The 17,649-nt window shown below is 39.2% G+C and overlaps 1 protein-coding gene across 4 annotated transcripts in view; it reads right to left on the bottom strand.

The window, feature by feature from the left end:
* The window catches only part of NRDC (nardilysin convertase), a 95,819-nt gene extending 78,976 nt beyond the window's left edge, over positions 1 to 16,843 (bottom strand). For all 4 annotated transcript variants that reach the window (XM_006043743.4, XM_044945024.2, XM_006043744.4 and 1 more), the window contains exons 1-2: positions 16,353 to 16,843; positions 1,687 to 2,005 (exon numbers count right to left, since the gene is read on the bottom strand). In XM_006043743.4, the coding sequence (XP_006043805.2) occupies positions 1,687 to 2,005; positions 16,353 to 16,693 (660 nt within the window). In that variant the 5' untranslated portion in view covers positions 16,694 to 16,843. The remainder of the gene's footprint in view (positions 1 to 1,686; positions 2,006 to 16,352) is intronic.
* Between the last annotated feature and the right edge of the window lie 806 nt (positions 16,844 to 17,649).

Genomic DNA, 17,649 nt, shown 5'->3' with positions numbered 1-17,649 from the left:
TAGAGGGTATGAAGAAGTCCAAATACAGGAAAAGCCATTAATAGAGATACAGGAAGAAGTTTATAAACCAGGAATATTCAGTTATGAAGTTATAACACAGTAAGTCTGGAGCGAAAATGGACTTCAAAATTTATGTAACCTAATTCTCTTGTTTTAGAAATGAGGGGAAAAAATGAGAAAATGAAAAGGTCTAAGATCCTTTGTAAAGATAATGACAGTCTCAGAATTAGAATTCAGGTTTCCTAACTATCACTGTTCTTCCCACTTGACTTATTTCTTCCCTTCTATTATTTCTCTATTTGGAATTATAAGATCTATTTTAAATTAAAAGTGAGTTGATTAACTCCTAATTTATTTATAAAGACTTCAGTATAGACTATAAAGACAACAGACTATCTACATATATATACTTTTTTTCCTGGTGTTTTGGTTTTTATCCCCAAAGCCTTCCAAGCTAAAATCACTTGGCCTACCTTGCTCTGCCAAAACAGGCATCAATTATAATCTGAATAGCAAGAGGGAATAGCTTCTTTAAACATGACTCAACCCCTTCAACACCTAAGTGAAACAACTGGCACAATCTTCTTTAAAAAAAATTTTTTTCCAGAAGAGTACCTATCAATTTATCTAAGACATATCTACTACTTACATTTCAAACTGTCACATTTTGAGGGCTGATTTTATAGTGTTATACATGTGATCTTTTAGATTTTAGTGTTAATAATCTGAACTTTAATTCATTTTTTTTTAGAATGGTACCATGTTGAATATATTACCAATATTTAAGATACTAGCTTTAACAAACATTTGCTGGTCAATTCCACTATAATGGCTCCAGAATATTATACTCCAATATAGGTATTTTCTACTTCAAAATGGAAGCATTCTTCAAAAAATATCCAGAGAGGAACATTATTTCTATCAACCAGTACTTATCTATTCACCTACTGTTATTAATATGTTTCACTAACTAAGCTCAACTCCCCATTTCTATTTCAATTCTTCCAAATTACTTATTAATTATTTGACCACTGAAACTTCCCCATAAAAATACAAATCACATTCAGTTACTTACATAGAAATTACCCATGAGGATTCTCAGAAACACAGGCCTATGTAAGAATTCTACACTACACTTGTTCTTCTCTTATGCTTTTTCCAGTCTCTCCAAGGATAATGCATTCTCTTATTCCTCTATCCCAGGCTAAGAACTTTGCAGTTTCACAGCTCCAGGCATTTGTTTTTAAAACATGTCGTCAAATACTTCCAGTGATTATCTCTGAGAGTTACGGTTATGGGCAACTTGTATATTTTTGTTTTTATTTTCCATTAGCTTCTATAATGAGCAATTGTCCCTTTTACAATACAGCAAAAAGAAGCTTTTTTCCCCTAAATTTTTTGGCCACACATTCTAGCATGAGGGATCTTAATTCCCTGACCAGGGATCAAACCCAGGCTCCCAGCATTTGAAACAGAGTCTTAACCACTGCTAACCACTGAAGCACCAAGGAAGTCCCTAGAGGAAAATATTTTTTTAAATGTAATCTTTACATAGAATAAATATTCTCTTACTGAAGATCAACAGATATATACTTCCTATTTGCCAGTAAGAGACAAAACATAAGTTTGGAACTTATCACAAAGAATTCCCAAATTAGAAAAAGATGTAACAGACATGACTCACACCTGTTTTTCAGTGGTTTTCTTTCTAGCTTCTGCCCTCTCTTCTAATTCTTCCAACTCATTATCCTCAGCGTCAAGATCATCATCATGTTCATCATCATCATCTTCAAACTCATCTTCATCATCAAAACCTTCTTCATCATCATCTTCTATTTCTGCTCCAGAATCTTCATCATCGTCGTCGTCGTCGTCGTCGTCATCGTCATCTTCTTCTTCCTCCTCTTCTTCCTCTTCATCATCTGTTGCATCACCCATTTTACCTTCCATATTACTTAGGTCTGAAATCAAAAGTGCCTGCAAGCCATTTCGTAATTTGATGTACCTAAAAAATAAAAAATGAAAAAAAAAAAAAATCACAAAACATTCAAGTCAGCTCTTCATTATACTATGACACTGAAAGATAAACTCCCCAGGTTGGTAGGTGCCCAATATGCTACTGGAGAACAGTGGAGAAATAACTCCAGAAAGAAAGACAAGACGCAGCGAAAGTGAAAACAACGCCCAGTTGCGGATGTGACTGGTGACGGAAGTCAAGTTCAATGCTGTAAAGAGCAATATTGCATAGGAACCTGGAATGTTAGGTCCGTGAATCAAGATAAATTGGAAGTGGTCAAACAGGAGATGGCAAGAGTGAACATCGACATTTTAGGAATCAGTGAACTAAAATGGACTGGAATGGGTGAGTTTAATTCAGATGACCATTATATCTACTACTGTGGGCAAGAATCTCTTAGAAGAAATGGAGTAGCCCTCATGTCAACAAAGAGTCCAAAATGCAGTATTTGGGTGCAATCTCAAAAATGACAGAATGATCTCTGTTCGTTTCCAAGGCAAACCATTCAATATCACAGTAATCCAAATCTATGTCCCAAGCAGTAATGCTGAAGAAGCTGAAGCTGAACAATTCTATGAAGACCTACAAGATCTTCTAGAATTAACACCCCAAAGCAATGTCCTTTTCATCATAGGGGACTGGAATGCAAAAGTAGGAAGTCAAGAGATACCTGGAATAACAGGCAAATTTGACCTTGGGGCACAAAATGAAGCAGGACAAAGGCTATCCGAGTTTGCCAAGAGAACACCCTCTTCCAACAACACAAGAGAAGACTCTACACATGGACATCACCAGATGGTCAATACCGAAATCAGATTGATTATATTCTTTGCAGCCAAAGATGGAGAAGCTCTATACAGTCAGCAAAAACAAGACCAGGAGCTGACTGCGGCTCAGATCATGAACTCCTTATTGCCAGATTCAGACTTAAATTGAAGAAAGTAGGGAAAACCACTAGACCATTCAGGTATGACTTAAATCAAATCCCTTATGATTATACAGTGGAAGTGACAAATAGATTCAAGGGATTAGATCTGATAGAGGGCCTGAAGAACTATGGATGGAGGTTCGTGGCATTGTACAGGAGGCAGTGATGAACACCATCCCCAAGAAACAGAAATGCAAAAAGGCAAAATGGTTGTCTGAGGAGGCCTTACAAATAGCTGAGAAAAGAAGATAACCTAAAGACAAAGGAGGAAAAAAAAAAAAAAACATCTGAATGCAGAGTTCCAAAGAATAACAAGAAGAGATAAAGTCTTCCTCAGTGATCAATGCAAAGAAACAGAGGAAAACAACAGAATGGGAAAGATTAGAGATCTATCTCTTCAAGAAGATCAGAGATACCAAGGGAATATTTCATGCAAAGATGGGCACAATAAAAATAGAAAGGTATGGACCTAACAGAAGCAGGAGAGATTAAGAGGAGGTGGCAAGAATACACAGAAGAACTATAGAAAAAAGATCTTCATGACCCAGATAACCACAATGGTGTGATCACTTACCTAGAGCCAGACAACCTGGAGTGCAAAGTCAAGTGGGACTTAGGAAGCATCACTACAAACAAAGCTAGTGGAAGTGATGGAATTCCAGTTGAGCTATTTCAAATCCTGAAAGATGATGCTGTTAAAGAGCTGAACTCAATATGCCAGCAAATGTGGAAAACTCAGCAGTGGCCACAGGACTGGAAAAGGTCAGTTTTCATTCCAATCCCAAAGAAAGGCAATGCCAAAGAATGTTCAAACTATCGCACCATTGCACGCATTTCACATGCTAGCAAGGTGATGCTCAAAATCCTTCAAGCTAGGTTTCAACAGTATGTGAACCAAGAACTTCCAGATGTACAAGCTGGATTTAGAAGGGGCAGAGGAACCAGAGATCAAACTGCCAACATTCACTGGATCATAGAAAAAGCAAGGGAATTCCAGGAAAACATCTGCTTCACTGTCTACACTAAAGCCTTTGACTGTGTGGATCATAACAAACTGGAAAATGGAATACCAGATCACTTTGCCTGTCTCTTGAGAAATCTGGATGCAGGACAAAAAGCAATAGTTAGAACCTTACATGTGAACAACAGACTAGTTCAAAACTGGGAAAGGAGTACAACAAGGCTGTATATTATCACTTTGTTTACTTAACTTATATGCAGAATATACCATGCAAAATGCTGGGTTGGATGACTCACAAGCTGGAATTAAGATTGCTGGGAGAAATATCAACAACCTCAGATATTCAGATGACACCACTCTGACAGCAGAAAGCAAAGAGGAACTACAGAGCCTCTCGATGAGGGTGAAAGAGAAGAGTGAAAAAGCTGGCTTAAAGCTCAACATTCAAAAAACGAAGGTCATGGCATCCAGTCCCGTCACTTCACAGCAAACAGATGTGGGAAAAGTGGAAACAGTGACAGATTTTATTTTCTTGTACTCCAAAATCACTGTGGATGGTGACTGCAACTACGAAATTAAAAGAAACTTGCTCCTTGAAAGAAAAGCAATGACAAACTTAGCGTATTAAAAGGCAGAGAAATCACTTTGCTGAAAAAGGTCTGCATAGTCAAAACGATGATTTTTCCAGTAGCCATATACGGATACAAGAGGTGGACCACAAGTCTGAGTGCCAAAAAATTGATGCTTTCAAACTGTGGTGTTAGAGAAGACTCTTAAGAGTCCCTTGGATTGTAAGATCAAATCAGTCCATCCTAAAGGCAATCAACCCTGAATAGTCATTGGAAGGACTGATGCTGAAGTTGAAGCTCAATACTTTGGCCACCTAATACAAAGAGCTGACTCACTGGAAAAGATCCTAATGCTGGAAAAGATCCAAGGTAAGAGAAGGGGGCGAGAGTGAATGAGATGGTTAAATGGCATCATCAACACAATGGACATGAATCAGAGCAAACTCAGGGAGATAGTGAAGGACAGGGAAGCCTGGCGAGCTGCAGTTCATGGGGTCAAAAAGAGTCATACAGGACTTAGCGACTGAACAACAATCCCTATCCTCTTTTATCCTGTTTTAACTTTTTTTCGTATCATTTATCATCCTTTTTTCTGGTTTTGGTTTTGTTTCATTTTTTAATTTTCTGTCTGCACCTTTAAAAAGTTAGCTCTGAGGACAGGCTTTTCTTTTTCTTCATAGCTATATTTCCAGCACCTAAGTCACTGCCTGGCACTTAGGAAACATTTAAGAAACATTTGCTGAATGAGCAGAAGAATGCCAATGCCCAAAGGGGGCCTGATATATAATAGGTATTTAATGTGCTAAGTGAAACAGAATATCAGGTAGTTCTATAAAATAAATAAAACTATGTGTACACACATACACAAAAATGTACACAAATATACATTAAATGTACATAAGTGAAGTGAGTGAAAGTCACTCCGTCATGTCCAACTCTTTGCAACCCCATGGACTATACAGTCCATGGAATTCTCCAGGCCAGAATACTGGAGTGGGTAGCCTTTCCCTTCTCCAGGGGATCTTCCCAACCCAGGGATCGAACCCACGTCTCCCGCACTGCAGGCAGATCTTCACCAGCTGAACCACAAGGGAAGCCCAAGAATACTAGAGTGGGTAGCCTTTCCTTTCTCCAGGGGATCTTCCCGACCCAGGAATCAAACCGGGGTTTCCTGCATTGCAGGCGGATTCTTTACCAACTGAGCTATGAAAGTGAAAGTGAAGTCACTCAGTCGTGTTCAACTCTTTGCAATCCCATGGACTGTAGGCTTCTCTGTCCATGGGATTTTCCAGGCAAGAGTACTGGAGTAGGTTGCCATTGCCTTCTCCAGGGGATCGTCCCAATTCAGGGATTGAACCCGGGTGTCCCACATTGTAGGCAGACGCTTTTACCATCTGAGCCACCAAGGAAGTCGGGAAAAGCCCTAAATGTACATAAAGGTGTAGCAAAAGAACTAAAAGGACACAAACCAAATGTAATAGTAATATATATATATATATATATGGAGAAAGAATAAAATTAGAACAAGATACAAGAACTTTAATGCTTTACACTATAATTTCTACATATTTTTCCATCTTTTGTAATAATAAAACACTTATTGTTTGTATAATAAAAAATAATTTAATGACAATCCAAAACCCACTCCTTAACAAATTAAGTACACACACACAAACACAAACACATACAACCCTTAGCTTGAATTAACTTCTAAGGGTTAAATTCAAGACAGAATTAACTTCTATAAATCAAACATCAAATCTATTTAAAGACAGTCATGGACAAAATGCTCTTCATCATCACTTATTCAACACTGTATAAGAAGTGCTAGCAAATGAAAACAAATCCACAATATAAATAAACAAGAAAGAACTATAAGGCCAAAATATTGAAAGCTAAAACAATTCACTGCAAAAGTATATGATTAGCTACAGAATGCAAAAGAATTTTTAAAAAATGAGTAAAAAAAGTGTTCAGCAAAGCATCCAAAATCAAGAACCATAAAAAAAAAATCACAAATTTCCTACAGACCAAAGCTAACCAATTAAAATGAGATTTAAGTAAAAGATTCTATTCATAAAAGCAAAAGAAACTATAGTATATCCAATAACCACTCACATTTTATGTATTAACTTATATATCTTAATCCATTTAATCTTCATAATAACCCTAATGAGTTATTATTCCCAATTTACAGATGAGGAAACTAAAGCAAACAAAAAAAGGATTTTTATTTGCCTAAGTTTAGCAGGGATTGAGCCCAAGTAGCATGGCACCAGAAGCCAATCTGTTCCTCATCCAACAACAGAAAACTAGAAAACTTTACATGAGAAGATAACAGACTTGACTAGTCATACCATGCAGCTGGAATGGGAACACCAAGTATTACAAAGATATAATTATTCCCCCAAATTAGCCTATAAATTCAAGGCAATTTCAATTTTAAAATCCCAATAAGTTTGTATTTGTGTGTGTGTGTGTGTGTGTGTGTGTAACTAGCTGTCGAGACTGCGCTATGCTCTGTTGTGTCTGACTCTTTGCAGTCCCATGGGCTATAGACCCCCACAGGCTCTTCTGTCCATGGAATTTTCCAGACAAGAATACAGAAACAGGTTGCCACTCCCTATTCCAGGGCATCTCCCCAACCCAGGGATTGAACCTGCATCTCTTGTACCTCCTGCATTGCATACAGATTTTTACCACTGCACTACCTGGGTAACTTGGCATACTGATTCTAAAATTCATATGGACCAAAAAAAAAAAAAAATACGCCAAGAACTTTTTCAAAAGGGAAAACATGACGGGAACTGCCTTACTAATTATGAAATATAATCTTTTAAAGCAATTAAAATTAAAGAGTATACTAGAACAAGAATACCGACAGATCAATTTAAGAAAACAGGTTCTAGAAACAGAGCACTGTTTATAATATCATTGTAACACTGTTTACTATGATTCAATAAATGATTTTGAAACAACAGGTAATTCTTTAGGGAGATAAAACAGCCATTTCTACCTTACACCTAACACATATAAATTCAATAGCTTATAGAGCAAAAGAAAAAAAGTCTTAAAAGTAATTATGAGAAAATATTGTTATAATATTGGGGTGAAGAAAATTTATGCTAAATAAGATACAAAATTATTGTTTTGGGGGAGATTTCACTATATTCTAACTTAAAATTCTTCTAAAACAAAACATCATAAACTAAATCTAACAAAAAACTGTATACTGAGAGAAGAGAATAACAATATACAAAAGAAGTGTCAGTCCCTCAGTCATGTCAGACACCCTTTGTGACCCCATGCACTGTAGCCCACCAGGCTCCTATGTACATGGGATTTCTCAGGCAAGAGTACTGGAGTGAGTTGCCATTCCCTTCTCCAGGGGATCTTTCCAACCCAGGGATCGAACCCAAGTCTCCTGCATTGCAGGCAGATTCTTTACCATCTGAGCCACCAGGGAAGCCTGTAACAAGATATAAGAGTTCCTTCAAATCAATAAGAGCATAAAACAAAAACAAAAAAAAATAAGTTTAAAAATATATGCAAACGGTATTCTCACATGCTTGCTTATGAATCTCAGTGGGTACAGTATTTTTGTAGTATATGGCAAACCTATTTTCTTAACAATGAGAACTCTGTATACCTTTTACCCCAGTGATTACATTTCTAGATTACATTACAGAAATAGTCACACACATGCACAAAGATATGTAACAATGTTCACTGCAGCAACATTTGTGATAGAGAAAAGTTGGAAATCATCCAAATTTCCACATAGAGAAAAACATGCAAATAAATTATCTCCTGGCTGTACCATAGTATACTATATAACTTTGAAGACCTCATTTTCATATACACAGATAAAATAATTAGCCACTCAGGTTCTAGTCTTAAATTGCTATTTCTAGACCTAGATAGTGCTAAATCATTACAGGTCAAAAAAGGGTACTTGGGAAGATAACCATGTAATATATAACTTGTCATTACCTCCCAACTAAACCATGTAGTCTCTATTTATGTGTGTGTGTGTGACTGTGTATAAATCTTTGGAGGAGTAAGGCTCTTCTAAGATGTCTAAGAAAACCTGTCTCCCTTTAACTTATTCAACCTGTCTACCTCAATTTGGTTTCACCCTCTCATGGTTCCTGTACTGACTATAAAGATTGAAGTAGGGACTTCCCCAGAAGTTCAGTAGTTAAGACTTGGTGCTTTCACTGTCAGACTCAGGTTAGATTTCTGGTTGGGGAACTAAGATCCCCCAAATCGTGCAGTATGACCAAAAGAAGAAAAAGAATTAGAAGACTTAAAGAAGGTCTTTTTCACTCTCCTCTTTCACTTTCATCAAGAGGCTTTTTAGTTCCTCTTCACTTTGTGCCATAAGGGTGGTGTCATCTGCATATCTGAGGTTATTGATATTTCTCCCGGCAATCTTGATTTCAGCTTATGCTTCTTCCAACCCAAGAGTTTCTCACGATGAACTCTGCATATAAGTTAAATAAGCAGGGTGACAATATATAGCCTTGACGTACTTTTCCTGTTTGGAACCAGTCTGTTGTTCCATGTCGAGTTCTAACTGTTGCTTCCTGACCTGCATACAAATTTCTCAAGAGGCAGGTCAGGTGGTCTGGTATTCCCATCTCTTTCAGAATTTTCCAAAGTTTATGGTGATCCACACAATCAAAGGCTTTGGCATAGTCAATAAAGCAGAAATAGATGCTTTTCTGGAACGCTCTTGCTTTTTCCATGATCCAGCGGATGTTGGCAATTTGATCTCTGGTTCCTCTGCCTTTTCTAAAACCAGATTGAACATCAGGAAGTTCACGGTTCACGTACTGCTGAAGCCTGGCTTGGCGAATTTTGAGCATTACTTTACTAGCGTGTGAGAAGAGTGCAATTGTGTGGTAGTTTGAGCATTCTTTGGCATTGCCTTTCTTTGGGATTGGAATGAAAACTGACCTTTTCTAGTCCTGTGGCCACTGCTGAGTTTTCCAAATTTGCTGGCATACTGAGTGCAGCACTTTCACAGCATCATCTTTCAGGATTTGAAATAGCTCAACTGGAATGCCATCACCTCCACTAGCTTTGTTCGTAGTGATGCCTCCTAAGGCCCACTTGACTTCACATTCCAGGATGCCTGGCTCTAGGTGAGTGATCACACCATCGGGATTATCTGGGTCGTGAAGATCTTTTTTGTACAGTTCTTCTGTGTATTCCTGCCACCTCTTCTTAATATCTTCTGTTTCTGTTAGGTCCATACCATTTCTGTCCTTTATTGAGCCCATCTTTGCATGAAATGTTTCCTTGGTATCTCTAATTTTCTTGAAGAGATCTCTAGTCTTTCACATTCTGTTGTTTTCCTCTATTTCTTTGCATTGATCGCTGAGGAAGGCTTTCTTATTTCTTCTTGCTATTCTTTGGAACTCTGCATTCAGATGCTTATATCTTTCCTTTTCTCCTTTGCTTTTCGCTTCTCTTCTTTTCACAGCTATTTATAAGGCCTCCTCAGACAGCCATTTTGCTTTTTTGCATTTCTTTTCCATGGGGATGGTCTTGATCCCTGTCTCCTGTACGATGACACAAACCTCTGTCCATAGTTCATCAGGCACTCTATCAGATCCAGTCCCTTAAATCTATTTCTCACTTCCACTGTATAAGTAAGGGATTTGATTTAGGTCATACCTGAATGGTCTAGTGGTCTTCCCTACTTTCTTCAATTTAAGTCTGAATTTGGCAATAAGGAGTTCATGATCTGAGCCACAGTCAGCTTTGCTTAGAAGGAACCAAATGAGAGAATACAATTCATTTATAGTCTAGTTAGTGCTCAGTACTTGCTCAGTAGCATATTTTTAGCATAGGGTTACTATAAAGATTAAATGAGATATTATATAAAGTTTTTAGTACCTAGTAAGAATCCAACAAATACCAGTTATTATTAGGAGAACAAAGATCATCGGTGGTGGTGGTAATGAAAATATAAAACTTCTATAAACACATCTCTAGTATACCAGGTGAACTTTTCAAACTGCAATCAATTTCCAACCTTTCTGCAAATTAATTCCAGTCCAACCATATAACTAAGCCCATCATCCCTGCCACAAAAAAAAAAAAGAGAGAGAGAGACAGAGAGAGAGAAATACACACACACTAGAAAGGGATTATAATCTACTCAGTTTCCTTTGAGTTGGATAGGCTTAATGACTGACTTCATTCTAGGAACCAGTATGAATATAAGACCTATGTCAGAGTGGAAGTCCCAGAACAAACCATCTTCTTGTCTGCCAGTTCTCCCGATTAAAGAATATCCCAGAAAAAAAGCCAGATCACCAAAAGTTATCCTACATATCTATCAAATCCATTATGATTGAGTCTACACCAAAGGATTCAGTTGAGAATAAACAGATTTCTAAGTTAAAAAAAATCTGACAATCTAGACTATAAAATGCTAATGATTAAATTATGATGTATCTATACCTTGAACTTCTAACTAGACAAAACATATTGAAAAGCACAACAAGAAAATGTTCACACATTTGTTAAATATAGTATTATACCATTTTAAAACTATAAATTACAACTGCATAGCAAAAAAGAAATAAGGTTATAAAAAACACTGCCAGTGGTTAGTGCTGGATGGAATAACTGTAGGAAATTAAAATTTTTTCTTATCTAAATTTCCTTGAAGAAACAAATAATACTTTGTCTATTGATCAATCTTTTTTAATTACTAAAAAGTAAACAACTCAAGTCAAATCTCTACTTTTCTCTAGAAATGAGCTTGCTTAATATCATTTCTAATCATTTCTGTGCATATCTAAACACATAAAATTATATTTTAGGTAAATATATAATGGGAAGTGTTGTTTTCTGGGGTATTTTTCTTTCTAAAAATGGAATTGTACAATATATTTGGTTTGCAACTGGCTTTTTTCATTCAATAGTAAACCATGGGACATTTCTCCATATTGATATATAAAACCATCTATCCTTATAGCTATATACTGTTTCACTGTAGAATGGTATAATAATTTTTAGCCAAAGAATGGACTATAAAGTTATTGCCAATCTTTTTGCTATTAAAGTGCTGTAAATATCATTTAATAATTGTGAACATATTAAAAGAATAATGGCTAACATCTGAATGCTTATTATATGCCAACTGCCACAAGCTTTTATATGAATTAAACATACTACAATATCACTATTCATATTATTATTATTTGTATAACACATTTTTTTTCTCTGTCACCTGCCTATTCATACTTGTTTCCTCTGAAAATTGAGTTCTTTTTTTAAAAAATTGGCCAGGATACAAATTTGATCTAAAAAGTTTCTAGCAGACTATTCCCAGGAGTTCCATGAAAATGTCTGGCATATGGGCATTTATACATTCCACAAATCCTATCTGAGGAGCTGTGAGTGAGCAAAACAGACTTGAACTCTGGATTCTAAACTTTTAGCCTAGCAAACACTGGGTTAATAAGAGGAAAGCAAAAAAGAGTGAACAGGGGAACACATCAATTAGAGAAACACTACACCAGTTAATACACAATTATAATTACCTCTTAAAACAGTCTTGCCTCATCCTGTGGATCTTAACTACCACTGATTAAGCTGCTGCTGCTGCTGCTAAGTTGCGTCAGTCGTGTCTGACTCCGTGCGACCTATAGATGGCAGCCCACCAGGCTCCCCATCCCTGGGATTCTCCACGCAAGAACACTGGAGTGCGTTGCCATTTCCTTCTCCAATGCATGAAAGTGAAAAGTGAAAGTGAAGTCGCTCAGTTGTGTCCGACTCCTAGAGACCCCATAGACTGCAGCCCACCAGGCTCCTCCGTCCATGGGATTCTCCAGGCAAGAGTACTGGAGTGGGGCGCCATTGCTACTACTAGCTTAATCTTATGGAGAAGGAAATGGCAACCCACTCCAGTGTTCTTGCCTAGAGAATCCCAGGGACAGGGGAGCCTGGTGGGCTGCTGTCTATGGGGTCGACCGCACAGGGTCGGACACCACTGAAGCAACTTAGCAGCAGCAGCTGCTTAATCTTAAAATACTGCTTTACTTACACAATTTTCATGCTCAAGAACTCATAACTTCTCTCTTTAGTATTTCTTAAGTATACCTAAATCATTCTCTACACTATTTCAAACCTTTACTACTAAAGGCTTTCCTTATGTTTCCCACTTCTTCCCCTACAACTTCTTAGAGGACCACTTAGGTAGACCTCAGTGCTTACTTCACAGGAAAAAAAAATAAGTCCCTAATCCTTCCAGAAGAGAAGGAAATCAACACTTATCAAGCATTTATATAGATCACTTAAAAAAAAGCAGAAGAGATGTCCTGGAGGTATGATTAACATTTCAAAAAAGCTTAAAACAAATTACATAGAGAAGTACAATTCCACAGGCTATTATGTGAACCGTTAACTTCCTGATGTTCAAGCTGGTTTTAGAAAAGGCAGAGGAACCAGAGATCAAATTGCGAACATCCGCTGGATCATGGAAAAAGCAAGAGCGTTCCAAAAAAGCATCTATTTCTGCTTTATTGACTATGCCAAAGCCTTTGACTGTGTGGATCACAATAAACTGTGGAAAATTGTGAAAGAGATGGGAATACCAGACCACCTGATCTGCCTCTTGAGAAATTTGTATGCAGGTCAGGAAGCAACAGTTAGAACTCGACATGGAACAACAGACTGGTTCCAAATAGGAAAAGGAGTTCATCAAGGCTGTATATATATATTGTCACCCTGCTTATTTAACTTATATGCAGAGTACATCATGAGAAACACTGGACTGGAAGAAACACAAGCTGGAATCAAGATTGCCGGGAGAAATATCAATAACCTCAGATATGCAGATGACACCACCCTTATGGCAGAAAGTGAAGAGGAACTAAAAAGCCTCTTGATGAAAGTGAGAGTGAAAAAGTTGGCTTAAAGCTCAACATTCAGAAAAAGAAGATCATGGCATCCGGTCCCACCACTTCATGGGAAATAGATGGGGAAACAGTGGAAACAGTGTCAGACTTTATTTTTCTGGGCTCCAAAATCACTACAGATGGTGACTGCAGCCATGAAATTAAAAGACGCTTACTCCTTGGAAGGAAAGTTATCACCAACCTAGATAGCATATTCAAAAGCAGAGACGTTACTTTGCAAGGTCCGTCTAGTCAAGGCTATGGTTTTTCCTGTGCTCATGTTTGGATGTGAGAGTTGGACTGTGAAGAAGGCTGAACGCCGAAGAATTGATGCTTTTGAACTGTGGTATTGGAGAAGACTCTTGAGAGTCCCCTGGACTGCAAGGAGATCCAACCAGTCCATTCTGAAGGAGATCAGCCCTGGGATTTCTTTGGAAGGAATGATGCTAAAGCTGAAACTCCAGTACTTTGGCCACCTCATGCGAGGAGTTGACTCACTGGAAAAGACTGATGCTAGGAGGGATTGGGGGCAGGAGGAGAAGGGGACGACAGAGGATGAGATGGCTGGATGGCATCACTGACTCGATGGACGTGAGTCTCAGGGAACTCGGGGAGTTGGTGATAGACAGGGAGGCCTGACGTGCTGCGATTCATGGGGTCGCAAAGAGTCGCACACGACTGAGCGACTGAACTGACTGACTGACCCAGAATAAAATATCATTTATTAAGTTACATTCAACCACTTTTCGGAAAAGATTTAAAGATATCTCAATGCATAGCACACTGTAAGACTTTAGCATTTTTCAAACGAATTTGCCAAAAATGAGGTCATTAAATGAATATATTGAAAGCAATTAGAACAATATCTGATACACAGAGTACTTTCTATAAACATTACCTGATATTATGTAAGTTTATATAGAAAAAAAAAAAAACAAAAAAACAAAACCTGAAGCTATTATTTAATCTGGATGGCAAAAACTAAACAACTTTTCTCAAAGTTTCAACTAGCTCTAATATAACCACATTTTTGATGAGAAGGAGGGAAAATCTGGTCTATTCATAAAGACCTATCGCCTGGGAAAAACAGTATAAAGAGCTGTGTTCTGTTAATCTCTAGACTTAGACTGAATGAAGAAATTAGGCCTATCTTCAATTTAGGGCTAAAACACTTCTTTCTCTACCTTAGCTTCAGTCACCTATACATTGGGGGTGATGGAGAGTGAAAAAGATTATCTCTAAGGTTCTTTCCGGCTCTAACATTGTAGGGGCATAAAACAAATTAAAAATCAGAGTGCTTAAGCTTCCAACTCAATATGAATAAAAACTTTATAAAAATCAGTAAATGGTGCATTGGATTTGGTGTCAGATAGGGTGTTCATATCAACTTTATAATTATTTAGGTGTGTAATTTTAAGCAAGAAGCAAACTCTCTGGATCTCAGTTTCCTCAACCTTTAAAATAAAGTTGGACAATATAATCTCTCTTTAAAATACATTATAGTCATGGCATTCTATGGAATAAGTTACATGTGAAGAAAATATTTAGGTGGGGATTGTTATTACAGATGTTTAGAGGATTATGTATAAACCAAAAATTGGAAAATTCAGGATTGGGAGAAATCTTACAAGTCTTCTCTGACTCACCCAAATGAGACTCAAGATCTCTCTAATACATTCTTAGAAGAGGGCACCCAACCATTCTTAGCAATGAGAAACAACCCATGGAAATAAGTTACCTCATCGTAGGCCAACTCTAATACCTAAGTTCTTTTAGTGAAACTACATGATCCTCTAGTAACTTCCAGCCATTAGTTTTACCCCTTTCAATTACAGGCACCTCAAGCCGTCTATGGTGTCGCACAGAGTCGGCCACGACTGAGGCGACTTAGCAGCAGCAGCAGCAAGTAGTTGTGGATAGTGACACTATGCCCCTTACGTATCCTCTTCAGAATTAAAATCCCCAGGTCCTTCAACCTCTCCTTAAATATAATACCAAGTGTCCCTGACCATCCAGCCTGCCTTCCTCAAAAACCCCATTCTTGAATAGGATGGAAGAAAAAAAGTAAAAACAGAGCTATCATATGACCCTATAATCCCACTCCTGGGCATATATCCAGAGAAAAACATGGTCTGAAAAGATACTTGCACTTTCGGTGTTCATTGCAACACCGTTTACAACAGCCAAGACACAGAAGCAACCTAAAAGTCCATGGACAGAGGAATGGATAAAAGACGTAGTACACACACACAATGGAATATTACTCAACCATTAAAAAGAGTGAAATAATGGACCCAGAGAGTGTCATACTGAGTGAAGTCAGACAGAGAAGGAGAAATACCATATGATATCCCTTATATACGGAATCTTAAAAAAAAAAAAAAAATACAAACGAACTTAAAAAACCTGAAACTCATAGGCTTAGAGAACGAATTTATGGCTGACTGGTGGAAAAAGGGAATTTGGGAAAGTCAGGTACACACTGCTATAGTTAAAATGGATAACCAACAAGATATTGGATAGCACATGGAACTCTGCTCAACGTTATGTGGCAGCCTGGATAAGTGAGCGTTTTGGGGGAGAACGAATACATGCATTTGTATGGCTGAATTCCTTGTTTATTCACTTGAAACTACTACAACACTGTTAATCCGCTATACCCCAATACAAAATAAGAAGTTAAAAAAAAAAAAAGGAAAGAAAAACCTCCATTCTTGCCTGAGAGAATGTGAAAACTACTCGAACAAACCCTCCCCATTCTAACTTCCTGATTCCTGGTGGAACCCAAGATCTCCCCCTCTTATAGCTGACACCACATAGATGCCCCTAACTGCCCTTGCCACCTCCATCCAAGCAAGTTTTTGGCGTGGGAAATAGTGCTCCTGATGCTCCTTCGGAAGATTAGGATAAAAGAAGTGACCACAGCGGGAACAGAGAGGCCCGCCTCCTCCCTTACCGGTATTGCTTGGGGTCGCTGGGAGACTTAATGATCTCAGGGTCTCCGGCATTATTGACAGGCCCCCTCCGTCCCTCCTCCTCAGATTCATCGGCTCCCAGACGGGCAACCCGGCCGCTCTCGCCCAAATCTTGTCCATTGGGCTGCAGGTCAGGGCAGCTGCAGGTGGACTTCGCCTTGTTCCTTCCAGGCATGGTCAGTGTAGGAAAGCGTCTGGCAGCCGCCGAGTCTTCACACCGACCCCGCGCTTCTATTCTCGAAAGCGCCGCGAGCTCCCGCCCGGCCTCACACAACTTCCTCCCGGTGGCACAGACTGCAGCAACCGCGACTCTCCTCAGCATTCACTACCAAGCCGGAACGCTGGGCATGCCGTTCCCTAGGGTCCACCTCCTCCTCCTACTCCTCCAGCCGCTCCTCCTCCGCGTTCCAGAGGCGGTGGCGGCCGGCGCTGTTGCTGCCGCAGCCGCTGAGGTGGACAGGCCTGAACCCCTCCCCCAATCCGGTCTCCCTCAAGCCAACTTCCCTCATCCCCCCCACCCTCCAGACCGTCGATGACGCAACTGATACTAGCCAATCATAAGGCAAGAGAGCAGTCACGCGCAAGTAACCAACCAATAGGAACAGGGAATTAAAAAAAGGAGCCAGAGACCGGGCCGGATTCTCAAAGCACCCAGCGAGCTTTTCGAAACCAGAGGTAGGAGGGGCGAAGAAGAAGAGGCGGAGAGAGCGGCGCGGAGGCCGACGGGAGAAGGGCGCAGGACTGCTGCGCAGCGTTTATGACGTAAGCTTGGAGGTGGTTTGAGGTAGCAACTGAGTGGGCTCTGTGGCTCAGAGGAAAATATTCCCCTGAGGCGAAAACTGGTAAGCGAGTGGGGAAAATTAATCCCCCAGCCTTTCCCCCACCATTTACGTCATATTTTGTGCATCCTGCTTCTCAAACCTGGGGTGGAGACTTTGGCAGTGACTCAGCACGTTAAAAGCAGAACGCCGGAAGTATTTTTCTGCCGCCGGATGGAAGCGGCATCTGGAGCTGAGCTGAACGATAGAAATAGTCATTTTGAGTCTCTTTTTTTGTAGCCTGCCAGACATTAGTGCTGCTCGCCCTCAAGGCCTAGAAAGTGCTTAAAAGACAGGTGTAGATGTGTTCACTCTATTGTGCGAAAACATTTTTTAGCTCCCTCGCAAACGAGAGTTCACAGCGTTCAATTCAGTTCAGTTCAGTCGCTCAGTCGTGTCCGACTCTGCGACCCCATGAACCGCAGCACGCCAGGCCTCCCTGTCCATCACCAACTCCCGG

This window comes from Bubalus bubalis, chromosome 6 (genome assembly GCF_019923935.1).
Source record: "Bubalus bubalis isolate 160015118507 breed Murrah chromosome 6, NDDB_SH_1, whole genome shotgun sequence".
Taxonomy (NCBI): domain Eukaryota; kingdom Metazoa; phylum Chordata; class Mammalia; order Artiodactyla; family Bovidae; genus Bubalus; species Bubalus bubalis.
The sequence above is the reverse complement of the archived record's forward strand: the minus strand, read 5'-3'. Positions and strand labels throughout refer to the sequence as shown.